Genomic DNA, 21332 nt, shown 5'->3' on the forward strand with positions numbered 1-21332 from the left:
TTGCAGGAGCGTGGAGCTTTTGGTTTGGGGTTGCAGATGAGAGGGGAGAACTGAAGTGAAGCTACAGGTACCATCCCTTCCACCCATCCTAGGATTAGAGGTGCTTACACTAATAATTCTCATTAAAAAAATGAAGAGGCAAAAAAAAAACAAAACAAAAAAAAAAAAAAACCAAAAACAACCAATCATAGAAACTTACTATTGGAATAGGGAAGATAAGGATTCATCTTCAGAGGAGGACACTGAAATAAAAATAGCCCATTCTATGTCAAAGAGTAAATGGCTACCTACCCAGAAAGAATTTATAGAACTCAAAAAAAAAAAAAAGACTTCAACAATCAAATGAGAGAGATTGAGGAAACAACAACAACAACAACAACAACAAAAAGCTATCCAAGAAAAACAAGAAGACTATGAAAAAAGTTAATCAACTAGAAAAGGAGATACAGAATCTTAAAGAAGAAAATAATTCTTTGAAAATTAGAATTGAACAAGGGGAAGCCAGTAAAGCTAGAAGAGACCAAGAAATAAAGAATAAAAAAATAGAATAGAATAGAAACACTAAATCTGGAGAACAGATCAAAAAGAGAAAATATAAAAATAATTGGAGTACCTGAAAGCTGTGACTGAACAAAGAACTTTGACATAATACTGCAAGAAATAATCAAAGAAAAATTTCGTGGGATGTTAAAACATGAGGGGAAAGTAGAAATAGAAAAAAGTCCACCCTCAAAGGGATTCTATGTGGAAAACACATAGAAATATTATTACTAAAATTTGAAATCCCTAGATCAAAGAGAAAATCTACAAGAAACAAAATCCTATACAAATATGCTGGAGCCATAATTAGAATTATACAAGATTTATTAACAGCTAAAGCAAAAGACTGCAAGTTTGTAATAATATATGTCAACAATCAAAATAATTAGCCCTGTGGCCAAAAATATCATATCCAGCAAAATAAACAATAATATTGTACAATAAAAGGCATTCAACAAACTTGCAGATTTTCAGGACTTTGTCTCAACCAAACCAGAACTCAGGGCAAAACAACATATAAAAGCAACATTGAAGAGTAATTTCTAGAGACTCAATAAGGATAAATTGTTTATTTTTTTTTAACATGGAGAAATGTGCCTTTTAAGATTGATGTCACTAATTGGGGAGCTCAAAAAAGATTGGGGTATTAATGGGTATTGTCTGACTCTAAAAAGCAAAACTCTTTAGGAAAAGGCAAAAAAATAGTAATGATATTATATAAATGAGATGCAGAGGAAGAATTGATATAGAGGCATTAGAGGAGGGCTGGTAGTTCTGAAAATCTACTTACATGGGGAATGGGTTAAATAGAGAACGATGTATATATACACGTGTGTGTGTATATGTGTGTGTATGTATCATGAAGGTATAGCTCCCTTCAAAATCCATAAAGAAATAAGAGGGGAGGCAATAGAATAAAGTGAGGTATAAAAGGGTATATAGATTTATAGCAGTGGTACAAGGTGTGTCGATCAATGGGAAAGGGATATAGAGTGAATCAAAGGATGGAATAGGATAAGGGGAATGAAAGATCATTCAGAAATAGTCCAAAGGGTCTAAAGTACTTTCTGAAGCAAATTCAGGTGAGGAAGGGGATGTGTATTGGGGGGGGGGGGAGGAAATGTGGCAGTGTAGAGTTCCATCCATTTTCTGGCGCTGGAGGGGTTAAGATGGGAACTAGGAAAGGAAAAGAGGATCCTGAAAATGTATATTTTATCCCTTGAATTTGGGAATGGTGGTTGCTGCTGCAAGGACATAACTGAGTTTTGAGATGTTAAGTGTCCAGTCAGATATTAACTAATTAGTTTTTATAGTCAATTCTTCCTTACAAAAAGACTGGATATCTCTGCCTGGGCAGTCTGATGGTGGTGTAGTATAAATAACACTAGAAAAGGAATTAGGGAGTATAGTTTTTAATGTGGGCTCCAATACTCAGTAGCTGTGTGATCAACCTTTGTGAAATGCAGGTTCCTAGGAATAATGCTCCGCTTTTGCCTAACTTAGGGATGTCATGAGGTAACAAGTATTTATTAGGTGCTTACTATGTACCAGGCACTGCTCTAAGCTATGGGATTCAAATAAAGGCAAAAAACAAAAACAAAAACAAAAACAAAAACCTGTCCCTGCCCTGGAAGGGCATACCTTCTAATGGGTAAGACAATGATTGTAAATAATAAAGTACATACAAGATGTTGCTTGTCTTTTGTCCTTGAAGATGACCATGGTAATGGGAAGGTGATGACATGATGCAAGTGAATTGTATTTGAGTGAGGGAGGGCTGAGTGACAGAGTGAATAGAATCCGGAAGACTTGAATTTAAATATGACCTCAGATACACTTAATCCTGTTTGCCTCAGTTTTCTCATCTGTAAAATGAGCTGAAGGAAATGGCAAACCCAACCCTCCAATAGAATCATGAAGAGTCAGACATGACTAACCAATACCAATCTAAATGTACATACACGATAGATAATGAAGACATGCAAGGTAAACTGAGAGGGGAAGGAACTAGAAGAAAAGACCAAGAAAGGTCTTCTGCAGCAAAGGTGCTGCTACCTGAAGGAAGGTGAGAGGATAAACTGAGAGGGGAAGGAACTAGAAGAAAAAACAAGAAGGATCTTCTGCAGCAAATGGAGTTTGTGCTGCTACCTGAAGGAAGCAGCTAAGAGTTGGTGAGAAGACAGAGCTTCCCAGACAGTGTAAATAAAGGATGTATCATTGGGGATGGATGATAAACTGTGGAGAGATGAATGGAAAGTTAAGAACCATCAAGTTATGGAGAATGTTGAGTATCAAATAGAATTTTCTTGATTGTAGATGTAATAGGGAGCTACTAGAGCTTGTTGAGGCAGGTGGTGATATGGTCAGATGCAGGCTTTAGGAAAAATCAGATATATAGATATCTTGAATAGAGCATGTCTGGGAGTGGGGTGAGATTTGTGGCAGAGAGATCAGTTAGAAGGTGATGAGGGACAGGAAGCAAAGGGGGAAGTAGATGAGAGACTGTGAGAAGGTAGACTATGAAAAGATTTGGCAATGTGTGTATATGGTTGTGCTTTGAAAAATGATAAAATACTTTAAATACCTAGTAGGTATTAAGCATGAAAAATATTTTTTTTCTCTCTTCTTTGGGGAATATGGATATAATGTTATATCTGATTTTAGTGTTGCTGTGTGAATACATGAACATAGGGGAATTTACTATGAACATATAGGGAGTGATAGACATTTTCCTTGGCCCATGTTTAAGCTTTAAAGGATATCTATATTTTTATAATACTTCCTCATTCAGTACGACAAGAAACTGCAATTTCAATCTGGGTAGGTGATCTCTCTCGATGGACACACACTGATTGTAACTCCTATAAATCTTAGTAGGTATTCTCCATGAATTTTTTATGATCAGTTTTATAATAGCAGCTTATATTTTAATAGTTTTTTCAATTTAAAATTACTTTGTTCACAACTCCTTAGGTAATAAAAACATCATTACTCCCAACTTACTGGCTAAGAAACTGGGATGTAGAAAGATTAAATTTGATCATGGTCACATGGCTAATGTGTAACAAAGTCAGGATTCAAATTCAGCTCTTCTGAGGTGGAAGCATCACAAAACAGAAAGATGTGGAGTTAGTGGGTGAGCCTGCCTTCAAATTTCATCTCTGTAACTGATTAGCTATGCGACCATAGGCAAATCACTTCTACTCTCTGAGCCACCATTCCTTTATTTGTAAAACCAGGGAGTTAGATGATATAACCTTTTTGGTCTCTTTCTCAATTTCTCAGTTTCTAATTCTGTGATTCCAAGCCCAATATGCAACAATAGCTCTTCTATATTTCTCTCCCATGGCAGGAAATTGGGGTGCTTGCATAATCTCTAAGAGTCCCAGGGTAAAGGGGTATTTATGATTTCTAATTTAATTTTGATTTTAAATTCTTACCTTTTTACCATCATTTTCCTTTCTTTTGATTTCAAGATGTGTGTAAAGGTATCTATAAAATGCAGATAGCTACTTGGAGTGATATAATAATGTCTTTTAGTTTCCTTCCAAAATCTGATATTCATATTAACAATACTACTGTGGAATTGAACACATGCGTCAGAGAGTTGTGGTATTAATTCCTGTAATTAGGGAAAAAATTGTTATTGAAACAGGAAAAAGAACATTTTGTAAAATCTTTAATATTTGAGCTATTACTAATTTATTTAATTAGTTTTTCAATACCCTGGTCTAGAATGATACATAGAGTTGTTTGTCTTTTGTTCTCAAGAGGAACATGACATCAGGGAGATGATGTCATGATGTACAAGTGAATTGGATTTGAGTGAGAGAGGGCTGAGCAAGGTCACCTGCCTCACTTTCTCCTCCAGAGCCATCTGGGTCCAGCGGCCAGATATAGATCAGGATGACTGAAGATGGTCCTGGATGCAGTGGGAGACCTTGGCCTTTTTAAATGAAGGTCTTCAACAATTCTTAGTTTAATTGAGGCTATAGTGAGGCAAAAAAATCTCCTCTTTCACCTAGTCAAAAAAAATCTAAATAAATCAATCATTCTGGGAAGGGAAGACCCTCGATACAGAATTGGAAAATTTGATGTTTACAGTACTGAGTGGTGGAGGTGGGGGAGGGAGCAATGAGAAAGAGGGAAAAGTCCATAATAAGATATGATATCAACTACAACTTTTCCTTTCTCTTCAATTGATATCACCTAAAAATTTAGGGATTCTCTTTGGAGGGGCAATGATTTCAGATAATCCTCTCTTTAGCTTGTAGGTTTCATCTCAGTAGTAATTCTCAGGCCAATACAACAAAATGACAACAGGAAGAAGAAATAATATAGATATCAGTTCCATACTTAGAACTTCCATAGATATAGTTATTTCTGTTCCTAATCCAGATTGTGACTGCCTTACAAATTCAATAGTCTTCTTAAATTGTCATAGTCAAAAACCAATTCATCATCTGGTGATCAAATTAATGATCAAAAAAAATTTGTTTTTGTATTTAGTTAGGTTGGTCTTTGGACAAGAGACCTCAGTCTGTTTATGCGCCTGTCTTGGAAATCTCTTGAATTTTATCAAAGGAAATGCTTTGTTGGCAAAGTCTTGGGAACCTAGAATTATCTCTCAGTCACAATAAGGCATTGAAGAACTTTTATGGTAGGCTACACTCTATTAAAATAGGCAAATACAGGTACAGGAGAGAGGCCAGCTTTGTCAAATTTGGGAAGTTAAGTCCAGTTTTATCCTAAATCATTTTACGGATGTGATCAATGTGAGCCTGTTCTGCTTGTATTCCTTTTTCAATTCCCTCCAATCTCTACTCTTGGTTCTTTTGCGCTTCAGTACTTAAGGGAGTAATTCTCATATTGGTTCTCTGGGTCCTGTGTCATGCCCAAGTGGGATGGCAGCCCTGTGCATTTTTAAGGGTTTCCAACTGCTATTGAATTATCTTAAGTCCTCTTCTTTTTCTTTAGATGGCACTTGGTGACCCATCAGGCTTACCATTATAGTTTCTTGTTTAACTCACTGTATGGTAAGAGCAAAATAGACCTATTTTCATAGATGACTTTTCTTATTTTATAGTCCTATCTTGTGTTTCCAATTTGTTTGGATATCTTAATACTCATTGACAAAAGAATACAACATAGAAAATAATAACATCCTGATCCTTCGGGCTATTTAGAAAGGCACAGGTGCAGAAGAGGGAGGCTTTTATTTAAACCTGGGATCACTATCTATCTTCTATCCCTGAAAGTGGAGATAGAATGCAGGTAGGAGGATAAGTCTAGAAAGCCACCTGACGGAGGAAATGGATATTGAGGTGTTAGGGGTGTGGTTGATAATAAACTGCTCCCCACCCAGGATGCTACAATTAAGTAGAAGGAAAATGTGCTCAGATACTACCAACAAATAAACTTCATATTTGGATGTTGTTTAAAAACATGTGTTTAGTTGATGTTGTTTTTTAAAACTTTACCTCTTTGATCTCCAGGCCATGTTTTTGCTTTAAATGAAACATTGCTACAGTAAAAAGAGCTTCATTGGGCCACCTCTCATACCAGTCAACTGTGCTGCATGTAATCAAGGCTGGGTATTTACGACAACGTTGGCGGAAATTGGGCCCTGCAGGACTTACAGTCATAAAAATATGAAGATTTCTTGTAATTCTCTGATTTTGAATGGAAAAAAATGGATTATTAGTTACATGAGAAGAAAGTGACATATTAAAATTTTGTTTCAATTCTGTCTTTGAAGGGATATAGAATTCTCAGATAGATAGCATTGTAAAGCTGAACAGCTACCTTAGAATCATTGAATTTCAGAGTTGGATGTATCCACCTTGTCCAACCTGACACTGAAGGGCCTTTCTCTGTAATTTACTCACTTTGTCACCATCTAGCCTTTGTTTGGGGATCTTCAGGGCAATTTTATTCTAAGTACTGTTTTGCCTGCATCTGACAACTTTTGGAATGTTGCTTATTACTATTTACTTATTACTTTTTAATGAAATTGTTAATTGTTTCTATGGTTTCTTCTTTGGTCTGCTCATTCTTTAAGATTAGATTATTTAATTTCCAATTAATTTTAAATCCATGCCTTGGCAGCTTTTAGAATGTAATTGTTGTGGTATTATGATTTGAAAAGACTGAATTTAATATTTATACTTTTCTGCATTTGGTTGTGAAGTTTTTAAGCACAAAAACATGGTCAACTTTAGGGAAGTTGCCATGTATAGCTCTAAACAAAGTTTACTTCTTTCTATTCCCATTAACTTTTCTCCAGATATTTGACTTTTCTAGGATTCTAATCATCACTTTAACTTCTTTCTTCTTTCTTTTATGGTTAGCTTTATTTAACTTGGGAGGGGAAAGTTGAGGTTCCCCACTAATAAAGTTATACTATTTTCTCCTACATAATTTAGCTATTCCTTTAAGAATTTGAATGCTATGCAATTTGATGCATATATGTTTAGTACTGATATTACTTCATTGCCGATGGTGTTCTTTATCAAGATGTAGTATCCTGCCTATCACTTTTAATTAAGTTTATTTTTACCTTTGCTTTGTCTGAGATCAGGTTGTTCTCCCTTGTCTTTTTTAGTTCAGCTGATGTATAACAGATTCTGTTCTAGCCCCCTATTTTAATTTTGTGTCTCTCTCTGTTTCAAGTATATTTCTTCTAAATAACTTATTATGGATTTTGGTTTCTAATCTATTTTGCTACTTGTTCCATTTTATGGGTGAGATCATCCTATTCTCATTCACAGTTATTATTACTAACTGCGCACTTCCTTTTATTGTACTTTCTTCTATTTATCCTTCTCTCTTTTGTCCCTGTCCCTTTTCTAAAGTCTGTTTTGCTTCTGACTATTGCTTTTCTTTAATCACTCACTTTTTCTCTTATCCCCTTTCCTAATTCTCAGTTGAATAAGATAGATTTATGTTATCAATTGAATATATATAGAGATAGGTATATATGGAACCAAGTTCAAGCACTGTCCACTACCCAACCCACAATTTCCCTTCCATTGTAAAGTCTTCCTTGCATACCTTTTTTATGTGAGATAATTTTTTCCATCTCGACTCTTGAATTATGACTCAGAAGTGGGTTAAAAGCAATGGATTTGACAAGCAGCAAATCCTGTGTTCAAGGTTAGCATAGGAGTCCCTTGTAATCTCTTGTGATTAGTTGCCAGATCCCCATACTGTCTCCAACTTGAGAATTCCCAAAGCTGCTGTCACTTCTGTTACTATTATCTATTCCTACCACTAGTGTTTTATCCATGTAAGTTCATCTATCTCTGTGTCACAGATCTCTCTATCCAACCTTTTAAATTGTCCTGAGCTGAAAAACATCTCACTTTGACCTTTTGTTGGGTCTGCCAGAATATGATTCGGCCAGTCCAGAATATGAAGAAAAAACCTTCTTGTGAACCTTTATTGCATGTACTCTGTTCTAATCCCATTCTCAGATACCATTTTATTAGCTACCCTTTTATTTCTCAAATGAAAAATCATGTACATCAAACCAACTATCAAATATTTAATAAGAAGCCTACTCTATGTCTAATACTATTCCAAGTGCTATATGATCTATTTGTTTTATCTAGTGTGTTTAATCACAAAATATCAGATGATATCAATAAGGGATGAAAATAGAAAAAAATTCTTTGAAAGAGGTAGGCCTTAGGGTAGACCTTGAAGCATAAATAGATTCAGGGTAGAAAGAGGGGAAAAAGAAAATTCAAATCAGTATGAGTAAAGCTAGAGAGGTGATGACCATGGGGTATGCCAAGAAAAGAGAATGGGAGAGCAAAGGGAATAGGTTTGAATAAGTAAAGTTGGGTCAGATTGTGATGAACTTCAAAAAGGCAGACAAAGAGTTTAATCTTGATGTGGGAGCAAAAAAGGAATTATTTAAGGCTGTTTAATAGGAAAGTCACATGACAGATATCACAATGTTTTAAATGGAAATTATTAATGGCTAATGGTAAAAATAAAATAATAGTTTGAGTGTGGGATAATCTGGCAAAAGTCACACATATCGCTAAGAATGGATACATCTCTGGATGCTAAATTTTTAAGAAAATCAAGAAGCCAAAAGGTTATAAAATTCCTGATCACCTTAAAATAATATCATTATTGATTTGGCTTAATAAGCTCATTTTAAGGACAAAATCACAAATTGAACATAATAAATAGAAACATGAATGTGGCTTCAAATACGCGTTCATAGTTTGACAAAAATAAAATCAAGTGAACAATACCTTTTGGAAAAACAGGAGCAAAGCATGTCGGCTGTCATCACTACTGACTTCTTCACTAAGACTTTTAAGACTTGATGTTATATTATCCAACTCTTCATATTCAAATAAATCAGGCATAGTTCCTGAATTGAGAACGCAGTTCAAATCTTCTAAAACAGACTCCTTGGGTAAAAACATATATTTTTAAAATAAAAAAATGACTTCATATTTTCTATTAAGGCACACTAAATTATCAGAGATATACTATAAAGCAAACTATTTTTTTGGTTAACCATCATGGTCTATTCATAATTTAAATAGTCAAATCAGTCAAATAGGTCATGTGATTTAGAGGATGAAGAACTAGAATTTTTTCTAATCCCCTCAACTCCTCACATCTCTCCAAACAGAAATTATATGTCCAAAATAAAGAAACATAATCTGTCTCTATGATTCAGAATACTCAGAATTCAAAAGAACCACCCCATCCTCTCACTCCCATAAATAAACCCATGAATTGACATCTCTCTTGAGCTCACTTAGCATTCCTTTTCCAACTCTTGGACTAATAGCAGCAAGACTGTACTAGCTAACTCAAGCAATTGGAACCCAAAGGACTCAAATCCAAATCAACAGTCCATTCTCCCTGCTTCTTCCAATGCCTTGGAGAGCCTGCTTCCAGGATATGACTATTTGCTTAGGCCATGAAAAGTAGCCAAACCTGAGGTAGTATTCCATGGGCAGACTTACTAGGCCCACATAGCCACTATGATGAAGGGCAATGGTCTGTGCTATGAAAGATCTATGCAGGAGAGCCAGGAACAGAGAGGAAAGGAGTAGGACATGTGTTTGAACTTGAAATAGTGTTCCATACCATACCTTCAAACCCTTGAAACCCAAACTAGAGAAATCAACTCCATTATCATCAGGCAGGTCTCTGAACTGCCAAAGAAGTGAGAATCCAGGCTATAGGATAGGAAACTATATATGTATGGGAGACTATGAAGTACTCCACTAAGCCAGAGGGAAAGAGCCCAAAGTCTAGCTGGAGCCAATTCTGTCCCCTCAAATGTCACTTGAAGAAAAGACTTAAAGTGATAAAGAATAAATTATCCAGTGTGTGAGGTGGTTGAGATGCTTTAAGACCCAGCCCTCAAGCAAACTACCAGATTAGAAAACTACCAGGACAGGGGGTCACAAAGTGAGTAGTAGGAAACAATAAGAAAAAGAAAGACTGAAATTACCAAGATCTTAGAAAGAAGAAAATTCAAAGACCTCAAACATAAGCAAAGGAAACAATAAGGAAAACAATAATAACAGAAGGAAAGATGGCCTCCAGATCGAATAAATGCATTCGGGTATTTATGTATAAACATTGCAAAACAAGGGAAACAATACAACATTTGATGAGATGGAGGTATGGAGGAGAACATGAAACCACCAAATGTTCTTCCTGAATGATTTAAGAGAGAAATGAGAGTGTGAAAATAGAATATATGGTTCTATACAGCAAAATAATGGGCCAGACAGAAAATTAGAATCTGCAATGGCAAGTCTCACCAAAGAAAGCAGAGAGAGAACAATAGATTAGAAATGCAAATACACAGAAATAAAGGACATTCTAAAAGAAGAGATTCAAGACAATAATATTAAAAGAAATTATGCTCACTTTACAGGCAAAACATACTAATAAAATAGACAGGATGTATAGAGACAACCTAAAGATCACAGGTCTCCCAGAAGAGCAGTACAGAACAAAAAACTATAACACCATTCTGCAGGAAATAATATAAGAGAACTGCCAGAACTTTTGAACACGGAAAATTAAATACCAAATGAAGTATTCATAGATTATCTATAGAAAATTAAATACCAATTGAAGTATTCATAGATTGTCTACAGAAAAAAGAAACCCCAACATCAAACAACCCAAGGCTTCAAACCACAAGACACATAATGGTTAAATTTAATAATTCAACTTAGAAGCAATAAATTCTGCACAGTCAGGAGAAAGACCTCTAAATGTAAAGGAAAGGCAATTCAAAAAACGTAAGACTATTATATATACATCAGAAAATGCAGGAGGGAATGGAATTATGTGTTTTGAATAGCAATGGAGCTCAATATGCATGAATCTGCCCTGCAAATCTGAGCTTAACCATAAATGAAAAAAAAGATGGACATAAAGAGACACTGGAACATTCTTAGAAAGGCAACCAAAACTGAAGAGATTATTTGATTTTTGGACAGTCTAGATAATAGAAATGCAGGAGGAATAAATGAACATGGCCAAAAAAGGACAGCAATGACAGCAGAGAGAGATCAATAAGGGATTTCTTTCTAACTGTACACAAAGATAAAAAGGTTAAAGCAGAAGTCAAGTGGAGGTAACAGTGAAGAAGTAGACCTGAGGTAATAAGGACAAAATCTAGATAACCTGCCTAAAAGTAAATCAATATTATAACTAAGCACATGTTGATGGAAGGGTCCTACCATGGGGCAGTGTCTTCTCTGTCACCTGCAGGAATTGCCCTTGCACTGGAGTGAGGCACAGTGGAAAAGGGGAATTCTTTACAAGGCCATGTTAGAAACTATCTAGATGAAAGAGACCAGAACAAATATCTTGAAGTTTTGATTCCATGAGAAACATAGACAATAGAGATGGAATAAAAATAGGGGTCATGAACCAGAGAATGAGGATCTAAAATAGACAGAAAGAGAGAGTGATAATGAAAGAAAACCCTTTTTGGAAAGGGGTATAAAAATGAAATAAAAAATCCATTTAATGAATAGGACTAGTTGAAGGGGAGTAGGAGAAAGGGGAATCTACTTAATTAAGAGAGAAGAGGGAGGAATTTAGTAAAAAAAAAAAAAAATGAAAGCAGGAAAAAAGTAACTTAAAAGTAAAACCCCAAAGAAAAAGGATTAACTAATGGGAAGACGACATTGGGGGAGAGAGGAAGAAAAATATTAGAAAATAGGGCCACCTTTAAAAAGATTAAGCTAAAGTGACTGAAGGAACATAAAAAAAACAATATTAGCAATAAAAGTAGGAAAATACAAGGATACTTCTCTTAACTTTAAATCTCAATGAATTAAACAGTTCAATGAGATAGAAAAAAGAGTAACAGATTGGATGAGAGAATAAAACTCTACAATCTGTTGCTTACCAGAAACACATATAAAAAACCAAAGATATACACAAAATAAGATTAAGGGAATGGAAAAACTACTATGCATCAAATACAGTAAAAAAAAAAAAAAAAAAAAAAAAAAAAAAAAAAAAAAAAAAAAAAAAAAAAAAAAAAAAAGCAGGAGTTGCAATTATGCTGTCTGACTAGGCAAAAACAAACATTCAAAAAATTAAAGTAGGTAAACAAGGAAACTAGAGTATTTTGAAAGGAGTCACAGAAAACAAACTCATATCACTAACAAACTTATTTATATACTTCAAATGCCTTACTGTCCAAATTCAGAAAGCAAACATTAATTGAAATACAATAAGATGTAGATAGTGACACATTAGGAACAGGAGACTTTGAAATCAGTCTCTTAGTTTTGGATAAATCTAACAAAGAAAAAAAGGGAAAATGTGGAACTGAACAAATTGGTATAAAAATTAAAAGTCAAAATATTTATAGCATCTAATTGGGGACTACAAAAAATTTCTTAACACCACATTAAAAATTGAAATATTATGTGAATATGTGAAAAACCATATATTAGGTCAGAGAGATATTATGAATAAATGAAAAAAGGCAAAATTAGTTAATATAACCTTCACAAACCATAATGCAATAAAATAGTCAAATTAGTCAAATACCATTTTTATTGATAACAAATTTAAGGTTTTAAGGACTTTTATTACTTTCAGACCCACCATATTTCAGTTCTACAAACTTGGAAAAAGAACTTTTTAAATAAAATTTCTTAGGCATCTTAGGTATATAAGATCTCTCAACAAAAGATATTGAAAAATCATAAATCTCATAATTGGAAGGTACTCAATGGTCATCTAAATCTATGCCATTCCCTGAACAGGTACTTCTGAAACTTTAAAATTACTAGCATACTAGATGACAGTCCCTATCCAAAATTAAATCTTGACAAGGGAGAGCATTGGACTCCTCATTTTTCTCTGGAGTCTACTCCTGATTCTCTGTAATTTCTCTTTCAGTAGTCTACCATCCTGAAAATTCATCCTTCTTTTTTGATCTCATCTCGGAAGTTCATTTTGTTCCTACACTTCTCACTGTCAAAGTTCATTCCATTCCTGTAGCCCTCTCCTTGAAAGATTGGTTTCTCCCCAAATCTCCCTTTTGAGGAAAGTATCCAAGCTAGCCATGTCTCCCTTCCTTTCCAGGCTCTTTCCTTGACTCTTTAGATGTTCTCTACCATGCTAACATTAGTCTTCCCACCCTGGAAGTTCATTCTGCCTCTGTAGTTTCTCCATCATACAAGTTGACTCTCCCTAACTGTCTTACTCTGGAATTTTGTTCTACCCCTTTAGTCTTTTCTTCTGGTTCATTCCTTTCAGAATCTTTTTTTATGGAGAGTGCCCCAAACAACTATGTCTTCATTCTTTTTCAGGTTCTATCCTTACTCTCTAGACTTTCTCTACTATGTTTCTGTATAGATATCTCCTTCTGCTTTTCAGCTTTCTTTTATATGTGGTCTTCCCTATGAGAAAGTCCTTGAGGGCAGAACTGTTTTTCTGTTTGTATTTGTATTCTTAGTCCTTAGCAAAGCATTTGGCAAAGAGTAAATATTTAATAAATGTTAATTGATTTGTGATATACTGGAGTGAATCTAACAAAATGAAATTGAATAGGGATGAATGAAAATACACATGGGCTTAAGTATAAGGTGTAAGATATAACTCTTCTCAGCAACACAATAATTCAAAAGAAATACAAAGGATCATGAAGGAAAATATTAAGGAAAATATAAAGAACTGATGAAATCTGAATACAGATAAAAATATGTTTTTTCCCCTACCTATCTTATTCTTGTGTTTTTTCCCCCTTTTTTGATCTGTTTCTTATTTCATAACTGTGGTCAACATGTAAATATATTTTATATGATAGCCCATGTATATTGAGAGGAGAGAAGGAGGAAGAGAGAAAAATTTGAAACTTAAAATATTAAAAAAAATGACTTCCAGAAATAGCTAGATGGCGCAATGGATGGAACATTGGCCTAGAAGAGGACCAGTGTTCAACTTTGGCCTGAACCACTTAATATTTCTAGCTCTGCTAATTTATAAAAAATCAAGCCATTCTCCAATTGAAAAATGGTCAAAGGATATGAACAGACAATTCTCAGATGAAGAAACTGAAACTATTTCTAATCATATGAAAAGATGCTCCAAGTTATTATTAATCAGAGAAATGCAATTTAAGACAATTCTAAGATACCACTACACACCTGTCAGATTGGCTAAGATGACAGGAAAAAATAATGATGATTGTTGTAGGGGATGCGGGAAAACTGGGACATTGATGCATTGTTGGTGGAGTTGTGAACGAATCCAACCATTCTGGAGAGCAATTTGGAACTATGCTCAAAAAGTTATCAAACTGTGCATACCCTTTGATCCAGCAGTGTTACTACTGGGCTTATATCCCAAAGAGATCATAAAGAAGGGAAAGGGACCTGTATGTGCACGAATGTTTGTGGCAGCCCTCTTTGTAGTGGCTAGAACCTGGAGACTGAGTGGATGCCCATCAGTTGGAGAATGGCTGAATAAATTGTGGTATATGAATATTATGGAATATTATTGTTCTGTAAGAAATGACCAACAGGATGATTTCAGAAAGGCCTGGAGAGACTTACACGAACTGATGCTGAGTGAAACGAGCAGGACCAGGAGATCATTATATACTTCAACAACAATACTATATGATGACCAGTTTTGATGGACTTGGCCATCCTCAGCAATGAGATCAACCAAATCATTTCCAATGGAGCAGTAATGAACTGAACCAGCTATGCCCAGAAAAAGAACTCTGGGAGATGACTAAAAACCATTACATTGAATTCCCAATCCCCATATTTTTGCCCACCTGCATCTTTGATTTCCTTCACAAGCTAATTGTACAATATTTCAGAGTCTGATTCTTTTTGTACAGCAAAATAACAGTTTGGTCATGTATACTTAGTGTGTATCTAATTTATATTTTAATGTACTTAACATCTACTGGTCATCCTGCCATCTGGGGGAGGGGGTGGGGGGGTAAGAGGTGAAAAATTGGAACAAGAGGTTTGGCAATTGTTAATGCTGTAAAGTTACCCATCCATAAAACCTGTAAATAAAAGGCTATTAAATAAAAAAAATACTTCTAGCTCTGTGACTCTGGGCAAGTCACTTAACTCCAAATGCCTCAGCAACAACAAAATGAATACCAATATTTTTCTTGACAAAAACACTATTAAAAATTAAAATATAAGAACAATAAGCAGAAATTATTTTTTTAAATGGTGATTTGAGTGGATTTGTAAGCTCAATATGAGTGAACAGTAAGATATAACACTGAAAAAAGATAATATGATCTTAGAAAGTAATTAAGAAAATTATAACCTTCACGAATATGTAGGAGATTATTATGTTATACTTAGTCCTGGTTAGTCCACATATGGAGTATTGGGTTCAGTTGTTGATACCACAATTTAGGAAGGGTATTCTTAAGTTGCAGATGAGTCAAGAGATTTGAATATATTCAAACTGGAGACGAGAAAGCTTAGGGTAAGGCATGATGCTATGTTAAAGTACTTGAAGGGCTATCATATGGAAGGATTATTTCTTCTATGTGTTCCTGGAGGACAGAAGTAGTGGCAGTGAATTCTTTTCTTCCTTTCCTTCCTCCTTCCCTCCCTCCATCCCCTCCTTCCCTTCCTCGATTCCTTCCTCTTTTCTTCCTTCTTTTCCTTACTTCGTTGAAGGGAAGTGAAAATATTGTGTTTTGATCCATATTCAGTACCCACAGTCCTCTTTTTGGAGGCAGATTGTTCTCTCCATTACAAGTCTATTGTGATTGGCCTCAGTCACTTCATTATTGAAAAGAGCCATGTCTATAAGAGTTGACTATCACAATTTTATTTTGCCATGTACAATATTCTCTTGATTCTACTCACTTAACTTAGCATCAATTCCTATAAGTCTCTCCAGGACTTTCTTTTTTTTTAAATTATAACTTTTGATTTACAAGTTATATGCAAGAGCAATTTTACAGCATTGACAATTGCCAAACCTTTTGTTTCAATTGTTCCCCTCCTTCCCCTCATCCCCTCCCCCAGATGGCAGGTTGACCAATACATGTTAAATATGTTAAAGTATAAATTAAATACAATATACGTATACATGTCCAAACAGTTATTTTGCTGTACAAAAAGAATCGGACTTTGAAATAGTATACAATTAGCTTGTGAAGGAAATCAAAAATGCAGGCTCTCCAGGACTTTCTAAAATCATCCTGCTGATAATTTCTTATAGAACTATAATATTCCATAACATTCATATACCATAACTCATTCAGTCATTCCCAAACCAATTTCCACTCAATTTCCAGTTCCTTGCCACTACAAAAAGGGCATAGCAGTGAATTTATAAAGAAACAAATTTAGCCTTAGTATAAGAAAAAGGTTTCCTAACACTTACAGATAACCTAAAGTAGAGTAATTTAATCTGGGAGGTATTAGCTTTTCTCTCAACCAAGGTCTTCAAGCAAGAGTTTGATGATCTCTTTTTAGTTGTGTAACAGCAGAAATTCTATTTATAGTCTAGATTAGATGGCCACTGACATCCCTTATCATTCTCAAATTCGGTGATTCTGTGCCAAGGTGACATCCAGCTCTAGAAGACACTGAGGAACATTCATGTTGAGAATAACTACATTACCTGAAATTCACAAGCTTACTCAATCTATATGGAGAATTACAATTTATAAAAAAGGAGATTCAATAATATTTAACAACAGGAGAATGAGAATATAGATTAGGATAATGACTAGAAATTGAAAATCTAGGCCACGTTGTCAACAAAGAATGAGGAGGACAGGGTGATTGACTATATTGGGAAGATGAAATTAAAGTAAAAGAAATTTTAACTCCAAGTTGTGAGCATAGGGAATCAGGAAAACAGTGGTATGACACTATGTGCCATCCTATAAAAAGATAAAAAGAATTCATCCTTTCAAATGTTTAATTTACTACTGAAAATAGGTTTAGGGAATGAGCAAAGAAAATTAAATATTTTGACTTAAAATAGATGATATCTAGGAAAACTAAGTAAATAGAGCATCAATTAGATATTCTAACTTTTATGAGGGAATTGAGTCAAATAGTTCAGATTGCCTTACCAAATATCTTTAAAAGAATTGGAATGCTAAGAAAACAAAAACAGTTTTATGTTTATCACTTTTTTGCAACAGATACTTTAATATGTCAGTCTTTAAAACAATGATCCACAACCAAATCATTTCTAATGGAGCAGTAATGAACTGAACTAGCTATGCCCAGAAAAATAACTCTGGGAGATGACTAAAAACCATTACATTAAATTCCCAATCCCTATATTTATGCACACATGCATTTTTGATTTCCTTCACAAGCTAATTGTACAATAATTCAGAGCCTGATTCTTTTTGTACAGCAAAATAATGTTTTGGTCATGTATACTTATTGTGTATCTAAGTTCTATTTTAATATATTTAACATCTACTGGTCATCCTGCCATCTAGGGGAGGGGGTGGGGGGGGTAAGAGGTGAAAAATTGGAACAAGAGGTTTGGCAATTGTTAATGCTGTAAAGTTAGCCATGTATATATCCTGTAAATAAAAGGCTATTAAAGAAAGTGAGGAAGATAGAAAAAAAAAATAAAACAATGATCCATAATAAAAGCTGCTTACCTGAGTTAGATGTATATCAATAATAAGCAAAACTGTAGGTTTTCCTTCTAATCCTGTTTGTAGAAAGACTTGTTTTAAGTCTTCTCTGAATTCCAGGTGGCCATAAGTACGAGCTGTAGATAATCTGTAGAGTTTACACTCTCCCAAATAAGAAGCAACAGTGGCACATGTTTCTTTTCCACATCCTTCTATTCCAATCTTTATGGAAGAAAACAAATTATGAAACAAACAGATGTTTTGAGAAATCTTTCACCAAATAATTTTGTTTGTTTATAGTAAAGGTAAAGAGTGAATATAGCTTAGATTTTGGGTAGCTCTTTTCTGCTTTAAAATAGCCTTGTCTTGTAGACAATAGAGAATTGATTTGCGGCAGGAAGATCTGTGTTCCAATCTTGCCTATGATATGTACTGGCTATGGGATCTAGGGCAAATCACATAGCTTCTCAGTGCTCCCCCTCAGGAAATTCTCTAAGATTTTAACTTGCAGAGAAGGTGTCAATGTACATTGGTAAAGGGAGTTTCTTCACCAGAGAATTCCCTGTCCTAGTGAAATAATGGGGGTGGTCTTCATCTCTATCCAAGGTCTATAAAATAATTTTCTCACATTTTTCACATCAAACTTTTCTTTTTCTTTCTTCCTTCCTTTCTTCCTTCCTTCCTTCCTTCCTTCCTTCCTTCCTTCCTTCCTTCCTTCCTTCCTTCCTTCCTTCCTTCCTTTCTTTCTTTCTTTCTTTCTTTCTTTCTTTCTTTCTTTCTTTCTTTCTTTCTTTCTTTCTTTTAGAGCCCTGAGAAAGCAACTTGAGAACCTTTCATCAACTCTGAACATGACCTGGAAAGTCTCGTCACATTTGCAAAATTTCAGGTAAGTTCATTTTAGTTGTTCTCATTTTGTGCTCTCCCCTTCCCCCTTCTCCCCCTTCTCTTTGCTCTCTTTAAATATATATCATGATATATATTTAATCCATAGTCCAGAAATCCAAATGCTTTTCTCATAAATCCATTTTCCTAACTTATTGTTCCCTTCCCTTAAAAACCCCTTCCTCCCTTGAAATTTCCATCAATTTAGGATATTGATTGATATCAATCTCCTAAAGCTTATATTGATGACTTATATGTTGGGATGTGTCTACAGCATTCTTTTGAATAACTCCTCCAAGGTGAGAGTTGGATTTATTAAATACTTGAAATGAAAAAAAATTTTTTAGCCATTCATGTGATTTTTCATGCATATATGTATATTCACATGTAGAAATAACATTTTTAGTGTTATCATTGTGTCAGATATGACAAAATATCTTTAAATTTCCTATCAAATATCAGATAATTAGTTTCAACTCAATTATTTATCTAACTGATAGCTATTGTCTACACTAGGGACTCTTACTAGATACAAAGACTATATCTGGAGTTTTATATTCAACTTTAGATGTCACATTTTAGGAATGTCATTGATTAAAGAAGCTGTAGAGTGCCTTCAGAGGAGGATGATAAAAACACTGTCACCCTCTCCCCCCCAATCTCATCCCATAATTGGAATATAAAATAAAAAATAATTCATATATATATATATATATATATATATATATATATATATACTTACTACTTAGTATGGTGATGTAATGGTTCTATAGTTCACACATACTCAGTATACTGTAATGATATAATTGTAATAAAGTATTTAAACTGGAGACAAAGTCAAAGTGGGAGGAAACTGGTTGAGACTGCTGGAGGAGACTAGGTCTATGACAGAAAGTTAGCTCGAACATTACAAGTTGGATTCTACTGGTAATAACATTTGTAAAGGGAGAAAAATACTTAATGGTTTAATACCCCTAATAATGTGTTTCAATGCTCTGGCTAGCAAAGTTTCAATGACAAGTTTATTTCTATGTCTTATTCTAATTTTTTATCCTTTATTTATATTATGGGGTTTCTCTAGATGTTTAACTGTCAACTTCTAGGGTCTAAATAATTTTTTAATTAAAGTTTATAATTTAAGGAACATTAGCGTAAAGCTATTTAAGCCAATAAGTGAAAATTTTTTTTCAAAGCAGATTATACGTTGATGATAAAGCAAGCAAATATAAAGGACCACAAGGTGGTGCCAGATCCATCCTATACCCACACTTCTGAGTGCACACGTAATCTACTTGGTATTATTTTAGACGTTGAAGGTGTCTTATATGAAATGTTAGAAAACTATTATTCTGTTTTACGAATTTACAACTTAATTATATCCAAGAAATCTTTTTGTGCTAAAGTTCATCAGCTTTCCAGTATTGTGCTTTTCAGTGGCTAGTACTAAGGAAACATTCTGAAGGAAAATGATTTTTACTAGATTTCTCAAGTTGTACACAACTTGGGAACTTTAAATTTTTATTTCTAAATTTTCTTTTCTTACCAACAACATGTGGCTCCCAGGCTGTCGAAGGATTCTTGTAGCTCTGCAAACATGTTCTGTGGCTTCCTTGAAGAACACCATTGAATTTGAAAGCTAGGAAAGGAAATAGAAGGAATAAACACAATGGTACCAGAAAGGGGAAATATCTAACACAATTTGTGATAAGTGAAAGGAATGAAAGAAAGAATTAAGAATTATGTCTTCAAAATGGTGTAAATTTTAATTTGAAGGAGAAAACATGAATAATTCATAATTCATGCTAGACTATTTATGCAACTGGCTACTATTGCTGCCTCTCTGATTAAGGGAAAAAGCAAAGCCCAAGAGGAAAGCAAAAGCAAGATGAATAGTAACAGCTATAGTTTTTTTGCTTTCAGGACCTGGTCCCTGGAATAGCTTGCCCTTACTCTATTTTCCTTTGTTGAATGATCCTCACCTACTTGATACTCAGAAGCAGAAAAAGAAAATCTAAAACAGAGTTGCAGCTGCTGTTCTTTTCTCCTTTTTCCCTATGAGGCATCCCTCTCAAGGAAATGGTCTTATATATAACCTTCATTGACTTTGAACTACTTGGCCTTTGAAGAAACTTCCAGCCCTGGGAATCCTTTCCCTATTCTCTCTTTCTTTCTGTGTAATTTTCATCTGACATTACTTTCTCAACTCTTCTTCCCCATTCCTTTCCTTGGATGTAACCCCTTACAGCTCTGTTGCTAAAACTTGAATTTATCATATTTGAGATCATATCTTACCTGAAAGATAAAATAATACAAAGCTTACCTGAGGAGTAAAATAATACAAAGCTTTATCTTATAGAAGCTCAGTTTGAAACCCAAGTTATAGAGTCCTCTCTCTTGTCCAATATGTTTGAAGAGCTCCTTAAAATTTTGAGGCAGTAGTTACTGGCAACAGATTATGTAACATCTCATTACCTCAAAACCACTTGAGCCTAATGATAGCTGGAATTCAAAAAGTACGTCTGCAAGTTTTTTGTAGTTATTACAATTCTGATAGATTCTTCTTTTATGAGGTTTGTTTACATCCAAAAAATCCACAAAAATAGGTAAATCATCCATTATTTTGTCTCTGGGCCATACAAGCTTTGGAAAGAAAATTAATTAAAAAAAAACTTTCAAATTACTAGAATTTTTTCTTTTTTATAATTTCACATCTACCTATGCTTTATTTCTTTTTTTAAAAAAATTAATTAATTTAATGCAAATTGTTTGTGAATCATGT

At 34.4% G+C, this 21332-nt stretch overlaps 1 protein-coding gene across 1 annotated transcript in view; it reads right to left on the reverse strand.

The window, feature by feature from the left end:
- Positions 1–21332, reverse strand: part of DNAH14 (dynein axonemal heavy chain 14) — a 361979-nt gene that overhangs the window by 102696 nt on the left and 237951 nt on the right. Inside the window, exons 54-59 of the mRNA XM_031968698.1 lie at positions 21026–21193; positions 20097–20189; positions 17696–17893; positions 8811–8972; positions 6021–6212; positions 3981–4162 (exon numbers count right to left, since the gene is read on the reverse strand). Of these exons, the coding sequence (XP_031824558.1) occupies positions 3981–4162; positions 6021–6212; positions 8811–8972; positions 17696–17893; positions 20097–20189; positions 21026–21193 (995 nt within the window). The remainder of the gene's footprint in view (positions 1–3980; positions 4163–6020; positions 6213–8810; positions 8973–17695; positions 17894–20096; positions 20190–21025; positions 21194–21332) is intronic.

This window comes from Sarcophilus harrisii, chromosome 4, assembly GCF_902635505.1.
Source record: "Sarcophilus harrisii chromosome 4, mSarHar1.11, whole genome shotgun sequence".
Classification (NCBI taxonomy): domain Eukaryota; kingdom Metazoa; phylum Chordata; class Mammalia; order Dasyuromorphia; family Dasyuridae; genus Sarcophilus; species Sarcophilus harrisii.